This window comes from Amblyomma mixtum, chromosome 4, assembly GCF_055824585.1.
Source record: "Amblyomma mixtum isolate Tamu chromosome 4, ASM5582458v1, whole genome shotgun sequence".
NCBI lineage: Eukaryota > Metazoa > Arthropoda > Arachnida > Ixodida > Ixodidae > Amblyomma > Amblyomma mixtum.
In genome coordinates this window covers 10,250,237-10,267,148 of record NC_143015.1, presented here as the reverse complement: position 1 = coordinate 10,267,148, position 16,912 = coordinate 10,250,237, and the positions used below count along the sequence as shown (strand labels likewise).

The following is a 16,912-nucleotide window of genomic DNA, read 5'->3' as shown; positions in this document are numbered from 1 at the left end:
TGGTGGTAGTAGTAGTAGTAGTAGTAGTAATAGCAGTAGTAGTAGTAGGGTGGTGGTGGTGGTGGTAGCAGTAGTAGTAGTAGGGTGGTGGTGGTGGTGGTGGTGGTGGTGGTGGTGGTGGTGGTGGTGGTGGTGGTGGTAGTAGTAGTAGTAGTAGACATTTATTCGGCCATAATTTACAGGCCGAGCATGACTGCCTGGGCCACCAGAAGTCGCGGTTCTTCCTCCCCTTAAGGGCCGAGCCAGTTGAGCAGATGGATAGAGAAAGGGGGGTTAGGAACCCGACTGCTCAGCAGCCGGGTAACAGAAGAGACAATGGGCCAGGTCCGCATAGATACAGGGGCATTTGGGACAGGAAGGGTCTGATCGAGAGCGATAGAGAAAGAGGCGGGACGGGGGGATGATTGCATTCATTTGGATGTGCCGAAGAAGGCGCGCCTTCGGCACAGTGAGTGATGGATGAGGAGGAGGGTAAACGCGTTTGTCTAGGCGGAGCTCAAGGTAGACCTCTTTTATGGTGCGGCGAAGGGTGAGTCTCCCACCGTCCTCCGAGGGCTTGGGCCAGGGGATCAACGGTGCCTGGAAAAGTGTGTCGCGGGCGAGCTGATGGGCCAGCTCCTTGCCGCCCGCCAATCCTTGAATGCCCAGTGACCCAGCGGGGAAAAAAACGATCGAAGGCTACAGTGCGGACACAGCTCGTTCAACCTCCTGGTTGATGGAAGGGGTTAGGGTGCGGTTCTGTATATGCTGTATAGCGTCTTGAGAGTCTGAATAGACTGTGCACTCCTGGAGAGAAGGAAGCGGAGCAAATGACTGGAGGACATGCACAATGGCGAGGACCTTGTGAGCCAACGCGTCCGGAGGGCGTAGATACGGCCCGCTGGTGTGGGTTTCAGGAGCGGGGAGGTAGGGATGGTACATGGCGTAGCCGCAGGAACCTCGAGGAGCCACAAAGGAGGCATCCGTTTAGGCTACACCCTCGTTATCAAAGAGAGGGGAATGGTGCTGCGCGGCCGCATGACGATGGCCGGCGTGCAGGACGGGGGACATGTTGGTCGGGAGGGGGAGGATACGAAGATTGGGAACCGGGGGGGGGGGATAGAATAGGACAGGTACACGGGTTGATGGGAGTGGGCGAGATACCCGCTTTAGTCAATAACCAGTGACCCTGACGGGTAAGGGAAAACCGGGCAAGCTGCGAGTCACGGTGGAGAGTGAGAAGAAAACGGAGAGGATGAAAGAGGCCCGTGGCAAAGAGCTTAGCGGTAGAGGTAGTGATAGGGAGGTTGAGAGCTTCCTTGCTGAGGCCCACAGGGGCAGTCTCAAGAGCGTTGAGTCGAGTCTGAGTGAACGAAACGTAGGGTGCAAAGTCAAAACCTTGTTGAGGGCCAGCGCGTGGGCAACTCGGCAAGCATAAGCCTCGTGGAGGCCTGCGCACTCAATCATATACTCTGGTGATGCAAGGAAGACCTGCGACCTTAAGAATTAGGAGAAATCCTGGTTCCAGGCGACTGAGAGACCCTGTTGCGACACTCGGGCCCGGACATACAAGACCAGAACCTCAAATACACCCTTCAGTAGGCTTGAACTGCCGGACATCACATAACTATCCGGCTAAAAAAAGGCTTCTTCTCTCTCTGTACCACATGGGGATCTTTAAAGGGACACTGAGGACAACGCTATGAAGTTTTTTCTTGCTAGTAAAATCCGACAGTTTGGCATTTCGTGCATTTTTTGCCACAATTGTACGGCAGCAAAGGGTATACCAAAGCTATATCTTACCGGTACTCATCTATGGGGCAGAGAAGTGGAGGCTAACAAAGTGGGTTCAGCCTAAATTAAGGACAACGCGGCGAGCTATGGAAAGAAAAATGATAGGTGTAACGTTAAGAGATCGAAAGAGGGCGGAGTGGGCTAGAGAAGATACGCGGATTAATGACATCCTAGTTGAAATCAAGAGGAAGAAATGGGCTAGGGCAGGGCATGTAATATGAAAGCAAGATGACCGATGGTACTTAAGGGTAACGGAGTGGATTCCAAGAGAAGGCAAGCGTAGCAGGGGCGGCGGAAATTTAGATGGGCGGATGAGATTAAGCAATTTGCAGGAATACGGTGGCCGCAACTTGCGAAGGACAGGGTTAATTGGAGAGACATGGGAGAGGCATTTGCGCTGCAGTGGACGTAATCAGGCTGATGATGATGATGATGGTGAAGGGTGCATATATTGCTAACAAGTTCGGATTCCAAGTTGTAAAATTTTTTCCCGCTGCTACGATTCAAACACAGGACACGGGAAAATAGGAGAAGAGTGGCGTAAAGCGGCGGAAACGGAAACGATGGCTCTTCGATTGACCCGCCGCAGTGGCTCAGTGGTTAGGGCGCTAGCGTACTGGGCCGGGGTACCCGGGTTCGAACTCGACTGCGGCAGCAACGTTTCGATGGAGGCGAAACACAAAAGGCGCTGGTGTGCTATGCGACATCAGTGCATCAGTGCAGGTTAAAGATCCCCAGGTGGTCGAAATTATTCCGGAGACCTCCACTACGGCACCTCTTTCTCTCTTTCTTCTTTCACTCCCACCTTCTTCCCTTACCTTAGGGTGCGGGATATATGTGAGACAGATTGTGCGCCATTCCCTTCGCCAGAAAACATACTTTCCAATTTTTTCTGTGATTGCTGGCGGCAAGCGCTGGGCTCCCGACTAGCAGCAAGCGAAATGAATACTACTGCCAGCCAGACGTTTAAGAACTCTATCAGCCGTCGTCACTTCAGGTTTACACCAACGTTACGATGGATTCCGATTCCGACAACGAAGTTCTCACAAATAACTGCGGCCTGTGTTCAGTGACCGAAACCCCACACAGCGCGCGATGCTTTTGGGGCTGAGGTGGCAGGTCTGGCAAGAAAATCCCAGCGCTGAGGAGTCGGCAGTGTCGCTGTCACCACCGAGCCACCGTCACGATTGATGTGTAGTGACTGATACGTGCGGGCACATTTAAATGCTTTAATACAAGTCCTCGTAGGGCTGTTCAAGCAGACCAGCGTCTTGGTATGTTCACGATGCGAACACGCCGAACGGTACGTTTACTAACATAGAGGCGCGTTGAATGTTGGTTGTACACAGCTCCATTTCCTTGTCGCAGTTGCGTGCGTGCCACTGCACGAACTTTCTATGAGGGCCAGTTAGAGAGGCACTTGGGGGTCCTCTGCTGCTCCTCCCTTGTAAATCTAGGCGCATAACGAAACCATGCGGGCACGTAGTACGCATAGCCGCGAATCACCCCAAAACACACCGAAACTCAGCCGGCCGCCTGTTGCGCCGCCAACTGCACGTTTCCTTTGACTTCCGACATTCTGGTTTCCTTTTTTTCGTCCTCGTCGAGTGGTAAAAGTGCACTAGTGGTTTCAAAATAAAACTTATAGGCTTCAATGTAGATCAAACACGTAACCTTCATGCACGTTTCTCAGCCTCAGAGATCTTTGGGTGGTGGTGGTGGTGACAACTTTTATTTCATTAAATAGAGTTTGGGAGCCACAGAGTGGCCCGGCTGCATGGTCGGCGTCCCTAGTCCGGGACACCGCATGGCAAGGCCCCGTCTCTCGCCCGTTTCACCAGAGCTCTTTGGGACTCAAGCAAGGAGCATTTGAGGAGGGCAGTCTCCCACGCCTCTCTGGAAGGGGTAGGGGAAGGGGGCAGGTGGGGTTTTGACTACATGCACACACCATGTGGAAGATATCACAGGTCTCCCCACAGTGCGGGCATCGCACATCGGTGTTAGGATCGTAATGCTTTAAGATTGCAGGACAGAGTAGAGTACCTGTCTGCAGGCGCCTTACAGTTCGCTCCTCCGTCTTACTCAGCCAATTTGCAGGGGCCAGGAAAAGGCGGTGGATGTCGCTATAATGCGTTATAATTTCCCTGAATCGCAGCAGCGGCTGGTTAGTCTCCGAGCCAAAAGAGCTGGGATGAGGAGCCCGGTGAATAAGCGCTCAGGCAGCCGCGTCAGCGGCCTCATTACCTCGTAAGCCCTGGTGGCCAGGAGCCCAAATGATTCTTTTCGGTGGTGGATCAGTGGCAGTTCGTCTTAGAATGCAAGCAGCTAAAGGGGAGATCTCCCCTGCAAAGTAATGATCACATGCTTTTCGGGAGTCCGTGATAATGGTTCTCGAATTGGCGTGGGGGGCAGCAAGCGCTATCGCTACTTCCTTGGCTCGCATTGAATTCGGGGCTCGAATGGAGAGTCCATCAACGTGCATTTACTGGTGAACGACAGCGGCCGTGTAAAATCCCGTGGGCGATGACCCTGCTACGTCTATATAATATACACCGGGTTGGGATCCGTGTTGTCTCTCAAGAGCCCGAGCCCGCGCTTGTCGTCTGTTTTCGTGCATGTCGGTGTCATGTTACGGGGAGCGCGGAGACCCAGAGCATATGGCGCCACAGTACTGGGATACGCTCCGCCTCCTCTGGAGTGCAGTCGCGTTGGATGTGTCAGCGATTTAGCAGGCGGCTACCAGGGGCCGTCTGCATAAGCCGTGTGTATTGATTGGTTGACGAGGTGGGCCTCCCGCAGCTCCTGGTAGGAGTTCAGCACCCCCAATGCCTTGAGTTTGGCATTAGAGGTAGCCACCGGGAAATCCAGGGCTCGCTGATTTGCCTTGCGGATGATGGCGTCTATTCGCGCCTCGTCTTGCTTAGTAGTGCGGAGATATGGCACGGCATAGAGGATCCGGCTAGTCACGAAGGCATAGACGAGCCGAAGCGCGTCCCTGCCCCGCAGACCACCCCGCTTGATGGAAACGCGGTGGATCATGCGCCCTACCTGTTCGCCCACTCTCGTGAGTTTCACAATGGTAGAGTCCGGTCTGAGTCTGTGGTGAATGAAAAGGCCGAGAATACGGAGCTCCTCCACCTCTCTAATAGGACTTCCTGACAGAGAGATGTGAATTGCTGTCCTATCCTTTGGGTTCGCTCTGACATGCGGAAGTTCTGATTTCGCTGGAGCACATTGGAGACCACAGTCAATAGCATACGCATTGACTATGGAAGCGGCCTGCTGAAGGCAGTCCTCCATGTCCCCAAGGCTCCCTTTAGTGGTCCAAATTGTAATGTCATCTGCATATAACGCGTGTTGAATGCCTTCCACCCGGGCCAGTTGGCTTGGGAGGCGCATCATTCATTCATCATCATAGCTATGTTGAACAGAAGCGGTGATAACACCGCTCCCTGAGGGGTACCCAGTGTTGCCATCATGTAAGGGCCGTATTCCTCGCCCTCAATCCGAAGAAAGGCCTGGCGATTAGTCAAGAAATCTCTTGCATACGCGTAGGTTCTAGCCCCACAATCGGTAGAGCTCAAGTTGGCCAGGATGCTTCCGTGTTTAACATTGTCGAAAGCCCCTTTCACATCAAGGGCGAGGATGGCTTTGTCATTGTGTTGCATAGTTGTGGGCTGTATTACATCCCTGTGCAGCTTGAGAAGGACGTCCTGTGCAGACATGTGGGAGCGAAACCCGAACATGGTGTTTCGGTGGAGGCGAAACGCCAAAGACGCTAGAGGCCCGTGTACTGTGCGATGTCAGTGCACGTTAAAGAACCCCAGGTGGTCGAAATTTCCGGAGCCCTTCACTACGGCGTCTCTCATAGCCTTAGTCGCTTTGGGACGTTAAACCCCATAAACGAAACCAAACCAAGACGCCCGTGTGCTGTCCTATGCCAGTGCACTTTAAGGGAACACTGAGGAGAAATTGAAGTTGGCTTGTATCGTTAGAAACAACACTCTTCTGGAAACAAAGCTCTCGTAAGGCAGAAAAAGCACGAACAAAAATGTAGGTACCGCCGCAAGCTAGTCTCGCAAGTAAATATGCGATGATGAAATAGGAGAAAACATCCCAAAGATCTAGACTTCAGATCTTTGGGATGTTACTTTTAATTCTGACTTTCTTCTCTTACATCGCGCCATGGTTGCGATGTTAGGAGAGTGAAGTATTTCTTACTGCGCGGTTAAATGTGCAACTACACAGTGAGCCAATTATGCGCATTTTCTTTCCTCAAGCCCAAAAGAGTTTCGAACGCAAAAATTCGGCACGCACACTCGACTGCTTACGTGTGGGAATGCTAAAACATTATTGCCCGAGGGTGTATAGTTTATTAATGTTTCTATATGCATTAAAGTTCTTTTCTGCAAGTTTATGTGTTCGCACATTGGTTGTGCACAAGAACGGAAACGTTCACACTCTCTCGCTGCACGGCGACGAGGTTGTGGACAAGCTTGCATGTCGTGGACGCAAAGCGTTTGGTTGTTTGGGACGCCCCATCGACACACACGACCGCACGAATGACACCACCCAGAACGCAGTACGAAGAACGGTTGCATCATAGTTTTGATACGAAAGCCTGGGAAGGCACGCAATTGCTGGTGCATAAGTCCGCGGCTCGAATTGTTCTCCATGGCAACTTCACTAGCACATGTAAGTAATTTTATGACACCACCCGGAATGTTGTACGACAAACAGTTTTGCTATGAATGTCGGGAAAGTATGCGCTACATGGAGGTTGGCCAGTTGCGAGTATATATGTATATATACATGAACGACATAGCCTGGATTGCCTGAAATCGTGGTGGTCGGCGTGCTGTGAACGTCGAACGGCCGCGTGATGATGCTACGCCGTTTGCTTGCCATCGTTGGGATTTTCTCTACCATGTGCGACTACACACACACACACACACACACACACACACACGCACACGCACGCACACACACACACACACACACACACACACACGCGCGCGCGCGCGCGCGCGCACGCACACACGCACACACGCACACACGCACACACACACAGACACACACCGTCTTTTGTAGCGACAGCTACACCGTCCATGAACTTGCGATTTCGCTGTTCCGGTGCTCCGCAGAGGCACAGAGACCGACGTTGCCCGTTGCCTAGCAACCGCCGCAGCTGGCGGACGCCGCGCCATCTGGCATCACGTCACACCGCGCGCCTCGCCGAGGACCTGCCGCCGCCATTTGGTATGACGTCACACCGCTTGCCTCGTCGTTGCGCTCGACCCAACTCGCCGACTCCAACTGGGTTGATAGATGCAACACGGCCGCGCGACAAATGTCCAGCCGCAACACACGGCGTCCCTTTCGAGCCCTAATCGACCCAACCCAAACAAGAACCGAAACATAAAAACATTTGCAAGGAGCCATGCTCGCTTTTCCTGGCGACACGGCTCAACTGGCTCAGAAACTTCGGCACCAGAATCTGTGTACAGCCCAAGACCCCCGCGGATCTCCGTACTCTTATGCAGGCAAAGAGAACACGGAACTGGATCAACCTTTCCAGCTGCATGATCTGCGGCGGCTGTCGCCAAAATGAAACGGGGCACTGCGCCAGGAAGGGATAAGGTCACCGTCAAGCTTTTGACGAGCCTGCCCGACTTGGCATACAAGTCCCTTCTCGACTACAACAATAGAATATAGCGCGGGGACAACCCCCTGCCAATCGACTGGAAAACTGCTCTGGTCACTTTTATTCCTAACGTAGGCAAACCAGTTGACACAGATAACCTCCGCCCCATCTCTCTCACCTCTTGTGTGGGCAAACTAATGGAGACGATGATGCGGGATCGGTTATCTACATATCCTGAACACAAACATGTCTTTGCGAGCACCATGTTCGGATTCCGCCCACACAGATCCGCACAAGATGTCCTCCTGCAACTCAATCGGGAAATCCTTCACCCCCTCGAATGCCCCCATAACGACCGGGTAGTACTCGCCTTGCATCTTGAAGTGGCATTTGACAATGTAACACACGAGATCGAACTCACTAACCTAAGCCAGAACGACTGTGGCCTCAACACGTTTCGATACACATGCTAAATTTTAATGGATCGTCAATCCTACATCCGCATCCAAGATAGCACGATTCCTACCTACTCGACACGCGGGGAACCCCCAAGGCGCGCTACTTTCTCCGCTGTTCTTCAATCTTGCTATGATGCACCTGCCGGCCCAGCTTAGTGGTGTCACCGGCGTGCAGCACGCCCTGTACGCCGATAACATCACTCTGTGGGCCATGCAGGGCAGCACAGGGGACAATGAAACCAGCCTGCAAACAGCGGCGACGATAGTAGACCGCTACGTCCGCCGCTGCGGTCTTCAATGTTCCTCTTAAAAATCCGAATTTGTGCACCTCCACCCCTCACAAGAGTGCACAACTAAAATATCTCTTTCTCTTGAGAGTGGTCCCATACGCGAAAGTGAATAGATACGGGTACTCGGACTCTACATCCACAAACACAGACGGCCAGACACTACACTGGCAAAACTCCATAAGGTGGGGGCCCAGGTGGGGCGCATGGTCCGCCATGTTTCTAAAAAACGCGGGGGGCTACAAAGTAAGGATGCCTTGCGGCTGGCAAGCGCCTTCGTAACTAGTTGAATTCTGTATTCGACTCCTTATCTCCACCTACGGAATTAAGAGGAGGGTGCCCTTGAGGTCATCCTGCGCAAAATTGTTAAGCGTGCCTTTGACCTCCCCGTCACTGCTACAAACAGCCGGCTTATGGCTCTTGGGGTGGTGAATACTTTCCGGGAGCTCCGGAAGGCGCACCTTACAAACCAGTACACGCGCTTGTCGCTAACGTAGTCGGGTCGCCGCCTTCTTGCTCGACTCCATATCCAACACACCACTCCCATGGAAGACAGGTTTCACATCCCAGAACTGTGGAGACGTGCCCTCCACGTGCGGCCTCTTCCAGCAAACATGTCACACGAACACCATAATCGTCGGCGCCTGGCACGAGCGGAAGCATTAGCCCGACATTATGGCAACAAAACAGGTGTAGACTACGTGGACGCCTCCTGTCCCCACCATGGGGGATGGTACACGGCCGCGGTAGTTCACAACAGCAACACAGTTAACGGCCTCACCTTCAGAGCCCGCAGTGCAACACAAGCAGAAGAGGTCGCGATTGCTCTCGTGGCCTCACATTCCGATTAAAAATACATAATCACCGACTCGCGAGGGGCCTGTCGGAACATCGAACAAGGCTGCACTCCCTTCCTAGCCTAACGAATCTATCAAAATTGCATACGAGATACGGACCCCGCATACCGTTACCTTACATGGGCCCCTGCTCATCAGGGGTTGGCAGGAAACGAGGCAGCAGACGCAGCCGCCCGCGCGCTCTCTCACCGGGCTGTTTTCTCCTCCCCATCCGATCAAGAACCCGATTTTTATCCAGTCTATACATTTAAAGATACCACTACCTATTATCATGATAGTCATCGCATTTACCCTAGCCCATTTAAAGGCCTGAAGAAGGCGGATGAGCGGTTCCTTCTTCGCCTTCTCACCAATACATTGCTGTGCCCGGCAGCACTAAAACGTTTTCACCTCTCCTTTAGCGGCAGCTGCCCGCACTGTAGTGCGGTGTCTTCGGACACCTATCACATGGTGTGGGCCTGCCCCTCCAACTCGGCCATTCCCCCATCCCCAACCCAACCCGGGAGGACTGGAAGGCGACCCTCCTCGGCTGCCACGACTTACAGGCCCAACAAGCTTTAGTCGGGCGCGCCCGGGATGCGGCCACCGCCACTGGAGGTCCCTAACTAGGGACCTCCACCTAGATTTTGTAAGGATCGGTCCCTGACGGGCTGATCCACACATACCTCCTGTCCCTTCTAAATAAATGTTTTCACCACCATCACCACCAGACACTAGACTTCAACACACACAAACACCGCCACCTTTTCTCGTAATGGGACCAGTTATGTTTTCTCACTAACAAGAACAGACAGACGGTATGCATATAGTCGCCAGTGTAGGTTTTTCGTGCGAAACCATATCTAGCTACACTCTCCGGGTTTCAGCGGTTTTCCTATGTTTGAAGCCTCCGAGCAACAAGTGTAACTGTGTAATCTGTAGGTTGGCCCACCTACAGATTCAGGCTATTATGAGCTTTTCCTTCTCTCAAAGCTAGCGCAACAGTTAAAGCCTCGCCTCGGTGGCTCAGTGGTTACGGCGCTCGGCTGCTGGCCCGAAAGACACGGGTTCGATCCCGGCCGCTGCGGCTGAATTTCGATGGAGGCGAAATTCTGAAGGCCCATGTACTGTGCGATGTCAGTGCAAGTTAAGGAACCCCAGGTGGTAGAAATTTCCGGAGCTCTTCACTACGGTGTCCCTGATAGCCTGAGTAGCTTTGGGACGTTAAACCCCAATAAACCAAACCAAGCAACATTTGAACACCACAATCGGGCTTTCAGGTACGTACGTGGCGGTGGTGTCGATATACAAAAAAACGTTCTTTCGCACAATATTTCGTGCTTAGCAATACTATACCACCTGCCATTTGTTAGTGCATAGCACTTCTAGCCGAAATCACTTGTTTCGACAATGTCTGTCCGAGACCGCTTTCTCTCTCCTTGAAGCGCGAAACAGAAGGTGGCGACGCGCGCAACACGCGGCGCACTGAGGGGGCGGTGCTGCAGCACAGCTGCAGCCAATGAGAGAGAGGCGTGTATCGCAGTTGCGGCAGTCACCGGCCAGTGTTCTACAAGCCCGTGTTACTCCACACTGAGTCGTCGAGGTTCGGTCGCCCGGCCTCAACTTCGGCCTCTCTCCCGTCGCGTTAGTCACCCCTCAGCCTTCACGGACAGCAGAGGTGCACGCGTGGTGCTCCCTAGACCTCGGCTCTGCGATGCGGGCCGCATCGTGAAGCAGACTGTGCTCACCTCCGAGCCTAAACGGGTGGTCGCCTTCAAGCGCATTTCCTTGCTCTTCGATTACGAATCTTTGTCCTGGGGTCCTTCTTTCACTGCTCTAAATTTCGTGTTGCCAAAACTAGAGCATCTGCTTTGCTGATGCCTTGCATTCTCCTCCCATATAATAGGAAAGTATAGCTGGGTAAACAGTGCTGGCGCACCTATTTCGCTTTTGATTAACTAAAGAAAATCAGCTGTAATTTTTTGCTTTATAGACCCTCTGGAGATTTGAGGAAAGACGCATATCTGCCTCACTTTCCGGTGGACACTTTTAGCGCGCTGTGGTCTACACCGCAAATAAGGCTAGGCAGGGAACTAGGCTGTATAAAAGCGGGCCTGGACTGTATCTGTTCTCGCTTCGGCGAGCGCGGCTTCGGCCGCTTATCTGTTTTTTGAGCAGCGTCCGCTCCGGCGGACGCAGTTGTTGCTGCGACGCGCGTCTTTCCTTTCCTCTCTCTCCTTCCTCTGATCTTTTAACTCTCCTCTATCTGCACGTGGCAGCGGTGGTGGCTTGGCTCGAGCCAGTAGCAGGCGCGTGCAATTTCCTTTTCATCCTTCTCTTAGTCACAACAACAACAACAACAGGGCATGAAAGAAAGGGGCAGTGCATGGTGCAGAACACCGCTATGAATTAAGCACGGGTCTCTTCTATTCGCGTCCTGAACTCCACCCGCACGCAAGGCTAGGTCAGTACCGGCCACAGCAGCTGCGGTATGAAGCGAAATGTGATCAATGAGAATGGGCTGCCAAACGAAGTTGTAAATGCAAAATCTCGAGAACAATTTTCCGTCCGTCTTGCTAAACATATAAAGCAATAAAGTATATAAAGGGAATCTTTTATTACCTGTAATTCTTCACCTGTATTTTATTACTGTACTTTGTTGAAACTGTTTTATTGATTCTGCTGTATTGACTCCATCTTGTTCCTGTTGGTCTGCAAGTTTGATGTTGTGTCCACTCCTATCTTGGTCCAGGTGGGACCGATAATATCTACAAAGAAATAAATAAACTGAACCTGCTCCAGTTCTTGTCGCCAGTCACGCGTTTGCTGTAGGTTAAAGATGCCTAAACCTTTCTGTGTTTTTAACGCGAAAGCCACACTAGAACCATTTAAAAAAATTTCCGACGATTTAACAGTAGTTTGGTTTGGGCTAGTTGGTAACAGTTCTTAGAAAACATAGCGCAAAAAGGACACGGACGACACAGAAGTGGACAGGACAGGCGCTAGAGCCTGTCCTGTCCACTTCTGTGTCGTCCGTGTCCTTTTTGCGCTATGTTTTCTAATTCCGACGATTATAGTACTTCCTAATGCGAAATTTGAGCGCAACTGATCAGCTGTTCCAGCTTCTCGATAGGCTGAGGCAAATAATTCGAGCAAGACATGTACATAGAATTAAAGACAGCATGTTATTTTTCACACCTATGCCTTCTTGAAGAAACACTCCACTAACAGTTATTGATTGTCATGAAGGAAGTTTTTTGATCGGAGAAATGGATATATGCTCGACTTACTGCAACAATGCGTCGATCTCAAAGACGAGGTCTATGCAAGTATTTCGACAGGTTGTCACAGCCATGAGAGGCGGATCGAGCGAAAGGAACGGGATGTAGTCGCGCTCATAGGTACGTGGGGTGATGAGAGAGAGATGGGCTGCATGCTTAGCGGGGACAACGGTGAGCGAACTCTCGCGATCAATCACTAACTGCCGGGACTTTAACGACAAACAGGAATTTCTTACCACTTATGCGGGAGAACATAAATGGTCAATTGGTTTTTGAGGAAAGGAAACGGTGCAGTATCTGTCTCATATATCTGGGCGGACACCTGAACCGCGCCGTAAGGGAAGGGAGGAAGGTGGGTGTAAAAGAAGAAAGAGAGAAAGAGGTGCCGTAGTGGAGGTCTCCGGAATAATTTCGACCACCTGGGGATCTTTAACGTGCACTGGCATCGCACAGCACAAGTGCGCCCGTGACAAGGACATGGCAAAGGAGCCCGAAACAGCGCCTCACCCTCCACACGGACCCTGTCCACCCAACCCGGCTAGGAAATTCCGTGACACGGGATACGTGTCCGGACTTAACCTTCACTCGCAACATACGACACGCAGACTGGCTCAACACCGAGGAGACCCTCGGTAGCGACCACTGCATCATTAACACTACACTACGCACACGCCCCCTCAAGCGTCCAAGAACACAAGCCCATATCCCAGACTGGACGAAATTCAGGCAAAATTTTAACTCACTTCATAATACACCCATTTCTGCGCAAGGCTGCACAGCATGGTCCCAACAGCTGCTGGCACACCTTTCCTCGCATGAAACACACATCCAGCTCTCAGAGGCGGTCACGGACGTGGATAACCACCTTCTACACCTCTGGGAAGCCCGTCGCAGCCTCGTCCGCCGTTGGCGACGCCAGAAACACAATAGAAAGCTTAAAGCTCGAATTGCCGAGCTTACCCAGAAAGCGGCAGAGTACGCGGCCCAACTCGCCGACTCCAACTGGGTAGATAGATGCAACACGGCCGCGCGACAAATGTCCAGCCGAAACACGTGGCGTCTCTTTCGAACCCTAATCGACCCAGCCCAAACACGAACCGAAACACAAAAACATTTGCAGCGAGCCCTGGACGCTTTTCCTGGCAACACGACTCAACTGGCACAGAAACTTCGGGACCAGTATCTGTGTGCAGCCCAAGACCCCCGTGGATCTGCGTACTCTTATGCAGGCAGAGAGAACACGGAGCTGGATCAACCTTTCCAGCTCCATGATCTGCGGGCGGCTCTCGCCAAAATGAAACGGGGCACTGCGCCAGGACGGGATAAGGTCACCGTCAAGCTTTTGACGAACCTGCCCGAGACTTGGCATACCAGTCCCTCCTGGAATACGTCAATGCGATTTGGTGCGCGGACACCCCCCTGCCAATCGAATGGAAAACGGCTTTGGTCACTTTTATTCCTAAAGATGGCAACCCAATTGACACAGATAACCTCCGCCCCATCTCTCTCACCTCATGTGTGGGCAAACTAATGGAGACGATGGTGCGGGATCGGTTATCTACATATCTTGAACACAAACAACTCTTTGCGAGTACCATGTTCGGATTCCGCCCACACAGATCCGCACAGGATGTCCTCCTGCAACTCTATCGGGAAGTCCTTGACCCCCTCGAATGCCCCCATAATGACCGGGTAGTACTCGCCTTGGATCTTAAAGGGGCATTTGACAATGTAACACATGACATCATACTCACTAACCTAAGTCACACCGACTGTGGCCTCAACACATTCCAATACATAAGCCAATTTTTAATGGATCGTCAATCCAACATTCGAATTCAAGATAGAGACCATGGTCCTTACCTACTCGGCACGCGGGGAACACCTAAAGGCGCGGTACTTTCCCCGCTGCTCTTCAATCTGGCCATGATGCACCTGCCGGCCCAGCTGAGTGGTGTCGCCGGCGTGCAGCACGCCCTGTACGCCGATGACATCACTCTGTGGGCCACGCAGGGCAGCACAGGAGACATTGAAACCAGCCTGCAAACAGCGGCGACGATAGTAGACCGCTACGCCCGCCGCTGCGGTCTTCAATGTTCCCCTCAAAAATCGGAATTTGTGCACCTCCGCCCCTCACAGAAGTGCATAACTAAAATATCTCTCTCTCTTGAGAGTGGTCCCATACGCGAAAGTGATGAGATACGGGTACTCGGACTCTACATCCACAAACACAGGCGGCCAGACACTACATTGGCCAAACTCCGTAAGGTGGGGGTCCAGGTGGGCCGCATGGTCCGCCGGGTTTCCAACAAACGCGGAGGGTTACGAAGTAATGATGCCTTGCGGCTGGCAAACGCCTTCGTAACTAGTCGAATTCTCTATTCGACTCCTTATCTCCACCTACGGAAACAAGAGGAGGACGCCCTTGAGGTCATCCTTCGCAAAATTGTTAAACGTGCCCTTGACCTCCCTATCACTACTTCAAACAGCCGGCTTATGGCTCTTGGGGTGGAGTTTCCGGGAGCTCCGGGAGGCGCACCTTACAAACCAGTACACGCGCTTGTCGCTAACGGAGTCGGGTCGCCGCCTTCTTGCTCGACTCCATATCCAACACACCCCTCCAATGGAAGACAGGTTTCGCATCCCGGAACTGTGGAGACGTGCCCTCCACGTGCGGCCTCTTCCAGCAAACATGTCACATGAAGACCATAATGGTCGGCGCCTGGCACGAGCGGAAGCGCTAGCACGATATTATGGCAACAAAACAGGTGTATACTACGTGGACGCCTCCGGCCCTCACCACGGGGGATGGTACACGGCCGCGGTAGTTCACAACAGCAACACAGTTAACGGCCTAACTTTCAGAGCCCGCAGTGCAACACAAGCAGAAGAGGTCGCGATTGCTCTCGCGGCCTCACATTCCAATTCAAAACACATAATCACCGACTCGCGAGGGGCCTGTCGGAACGTCGAACAAGGCTGCACTCCCTTCCTAGCCTATCGAATATACCAAAATTGCATACGGGATACGGACCCCGCACACCGTTACCTCATATGGGCCCCTGCTCATCAGGGGTTGGCAGGAAACGAGGCAGCAGACGCAGCCGCCCGCGCGCTCTCTCACCGGGCTGTTTTCTCCTCCCCATCCGATCAGGAACCCGATTTTTATCCAGTCTATACATTTAAAGATACCACAACCTATTATCATGATAGTCATCGCCTTTACCCTAGCCCATTTAAAGGCCTGAAGAAGGCGGATGAGCGGCTCCTTCTCCGCCTTCTCACCAATACTTTGCTGTGCCCGGCAGCGCTAAAACATTTTGACCCCTCCTTTAGCGGCAGCTGCCCACACTGTAGTGCAGTGTCTTCTGACACCTATCACATGGTGTGGGCCTGCCCCTCCAACCCCGCTATTCCCCCCATCCCGAACCCAACCCGGGAGGACTGGGAGGCGACCCTGCTCGGCTGCCACGACTTACAGGCCCAACAAGCCTTAGTCGGGCGCGCCCGGGCGGCGGCAACCGCCACTGGGGTCCCATACTGGGGACCTCCACCTAGTGTTTGTAAGGATCGGTCCCTTACGGGCTGATCCAAACATACCTCCTGTTCATTCGTAATAAATGTTTTCACCACCACCACCACAGCGCACTTCTGGATATACGCAAACGGTTTAACTAGTAGAAAGAACTTAAATGAATATAGAGGAAACATCGCACCCACACGGCGTAATGCTTCCGCATTCCCCCACTTAAGCAGTCTTAAGTGCTGAACGTATTTCTTTTACCTTTTCTAGCTCAACGAAGCAGAAATGGGCTTGTGTATACAAGCCTATTTGACCCCATGGCCCTTTTAAGCTTGCCTCTAGAAAACGGTATGAGGGGACGTCACTCCATGTGAACGATGACGGTAAGCACGCAAGAGCAGAAAAAAGTGTGCGTGCCGTACACTTGTGTGACGAGGTACGAACGAGGCTGCCCTCAGGAGGTCGCGCATCACGTCGAAGGTCATGAGGATCGTGCGCCCAGAGCAGTATGTGAAGAAGAAGTCGCCCGGGAACGATTCGTCGCTTTCGAAGAACCCGCTGCTCGGGTCCCGGATCGCGTTCATCCGCTTCCACACGTGGCAATGCAGCGACCGTGGTTGCAGTGGCACAGCCCTCTCTATGTATTCCTGCAGCTGGAGAGAGAGAGAGAAAAAAATCTTTATTGCACAAGGAATTCGGGGCACGCCCCAGGGTGCCCGCAAGACACCACTGCACTCAAGTGTTTATGTTCCTAAGGTCCATAACAATGGCAGCCCGGCCGGTGGCGATAGTCTGCACGGCCGGGTCCTCCGAGCGCAGCAGGGTCTCCCAGTCCTCCCAGGTCTTGAGGTTCTCTAGGTCCCGCGGGGGAGGGTCCGCCGGGCAGAGGGAAAGGATGTGGAAGGAAGAGGCGAAGGGTTCTGGGCATAGGGCGCGTGGCGGAGTGGGGAAGGAGGAATGATAGTGGGCTAGGGTAAGGGGTGAGGGAAGAGAGTGTCTAGTCTGCGCCAGAGCGTTGCTTGTTTGTTATCTAGGGAGGGATGGGGCGGGGGGTAGAGCTGGCGTGAGGCTCTGTAGGCCTGCGTCCGCTCGCTGAAGGAGTGCATGCGC

General features: G+C 52.8%; 1 protein-coding gene across 1 annotated transcript in view; it reads right to left on the bottom strand.

Annotated features, from left to right (window-relative positions):
- Nucleotides 1–16,912, bottom strand: part of LOC149345669 (UDP-GlcNAc:betaGal beta-1,3-N-acetylglucosaminyltransferase 7-like) — a 47,508-nt gene that overhangs the window by 13,000 nt on the left and 17,596 nt on the right. The window contains exon 2 of the mRNA XM_089541178.1: nt 16,225–16,455. Within this exon, the coding sequence (XP_089397304.1) occupies nt 16,225–16,455 (231 nt within the window). The remainder of the gene's footprint in view (nt 1–16,224; nt 16,456–16,912) is intronic.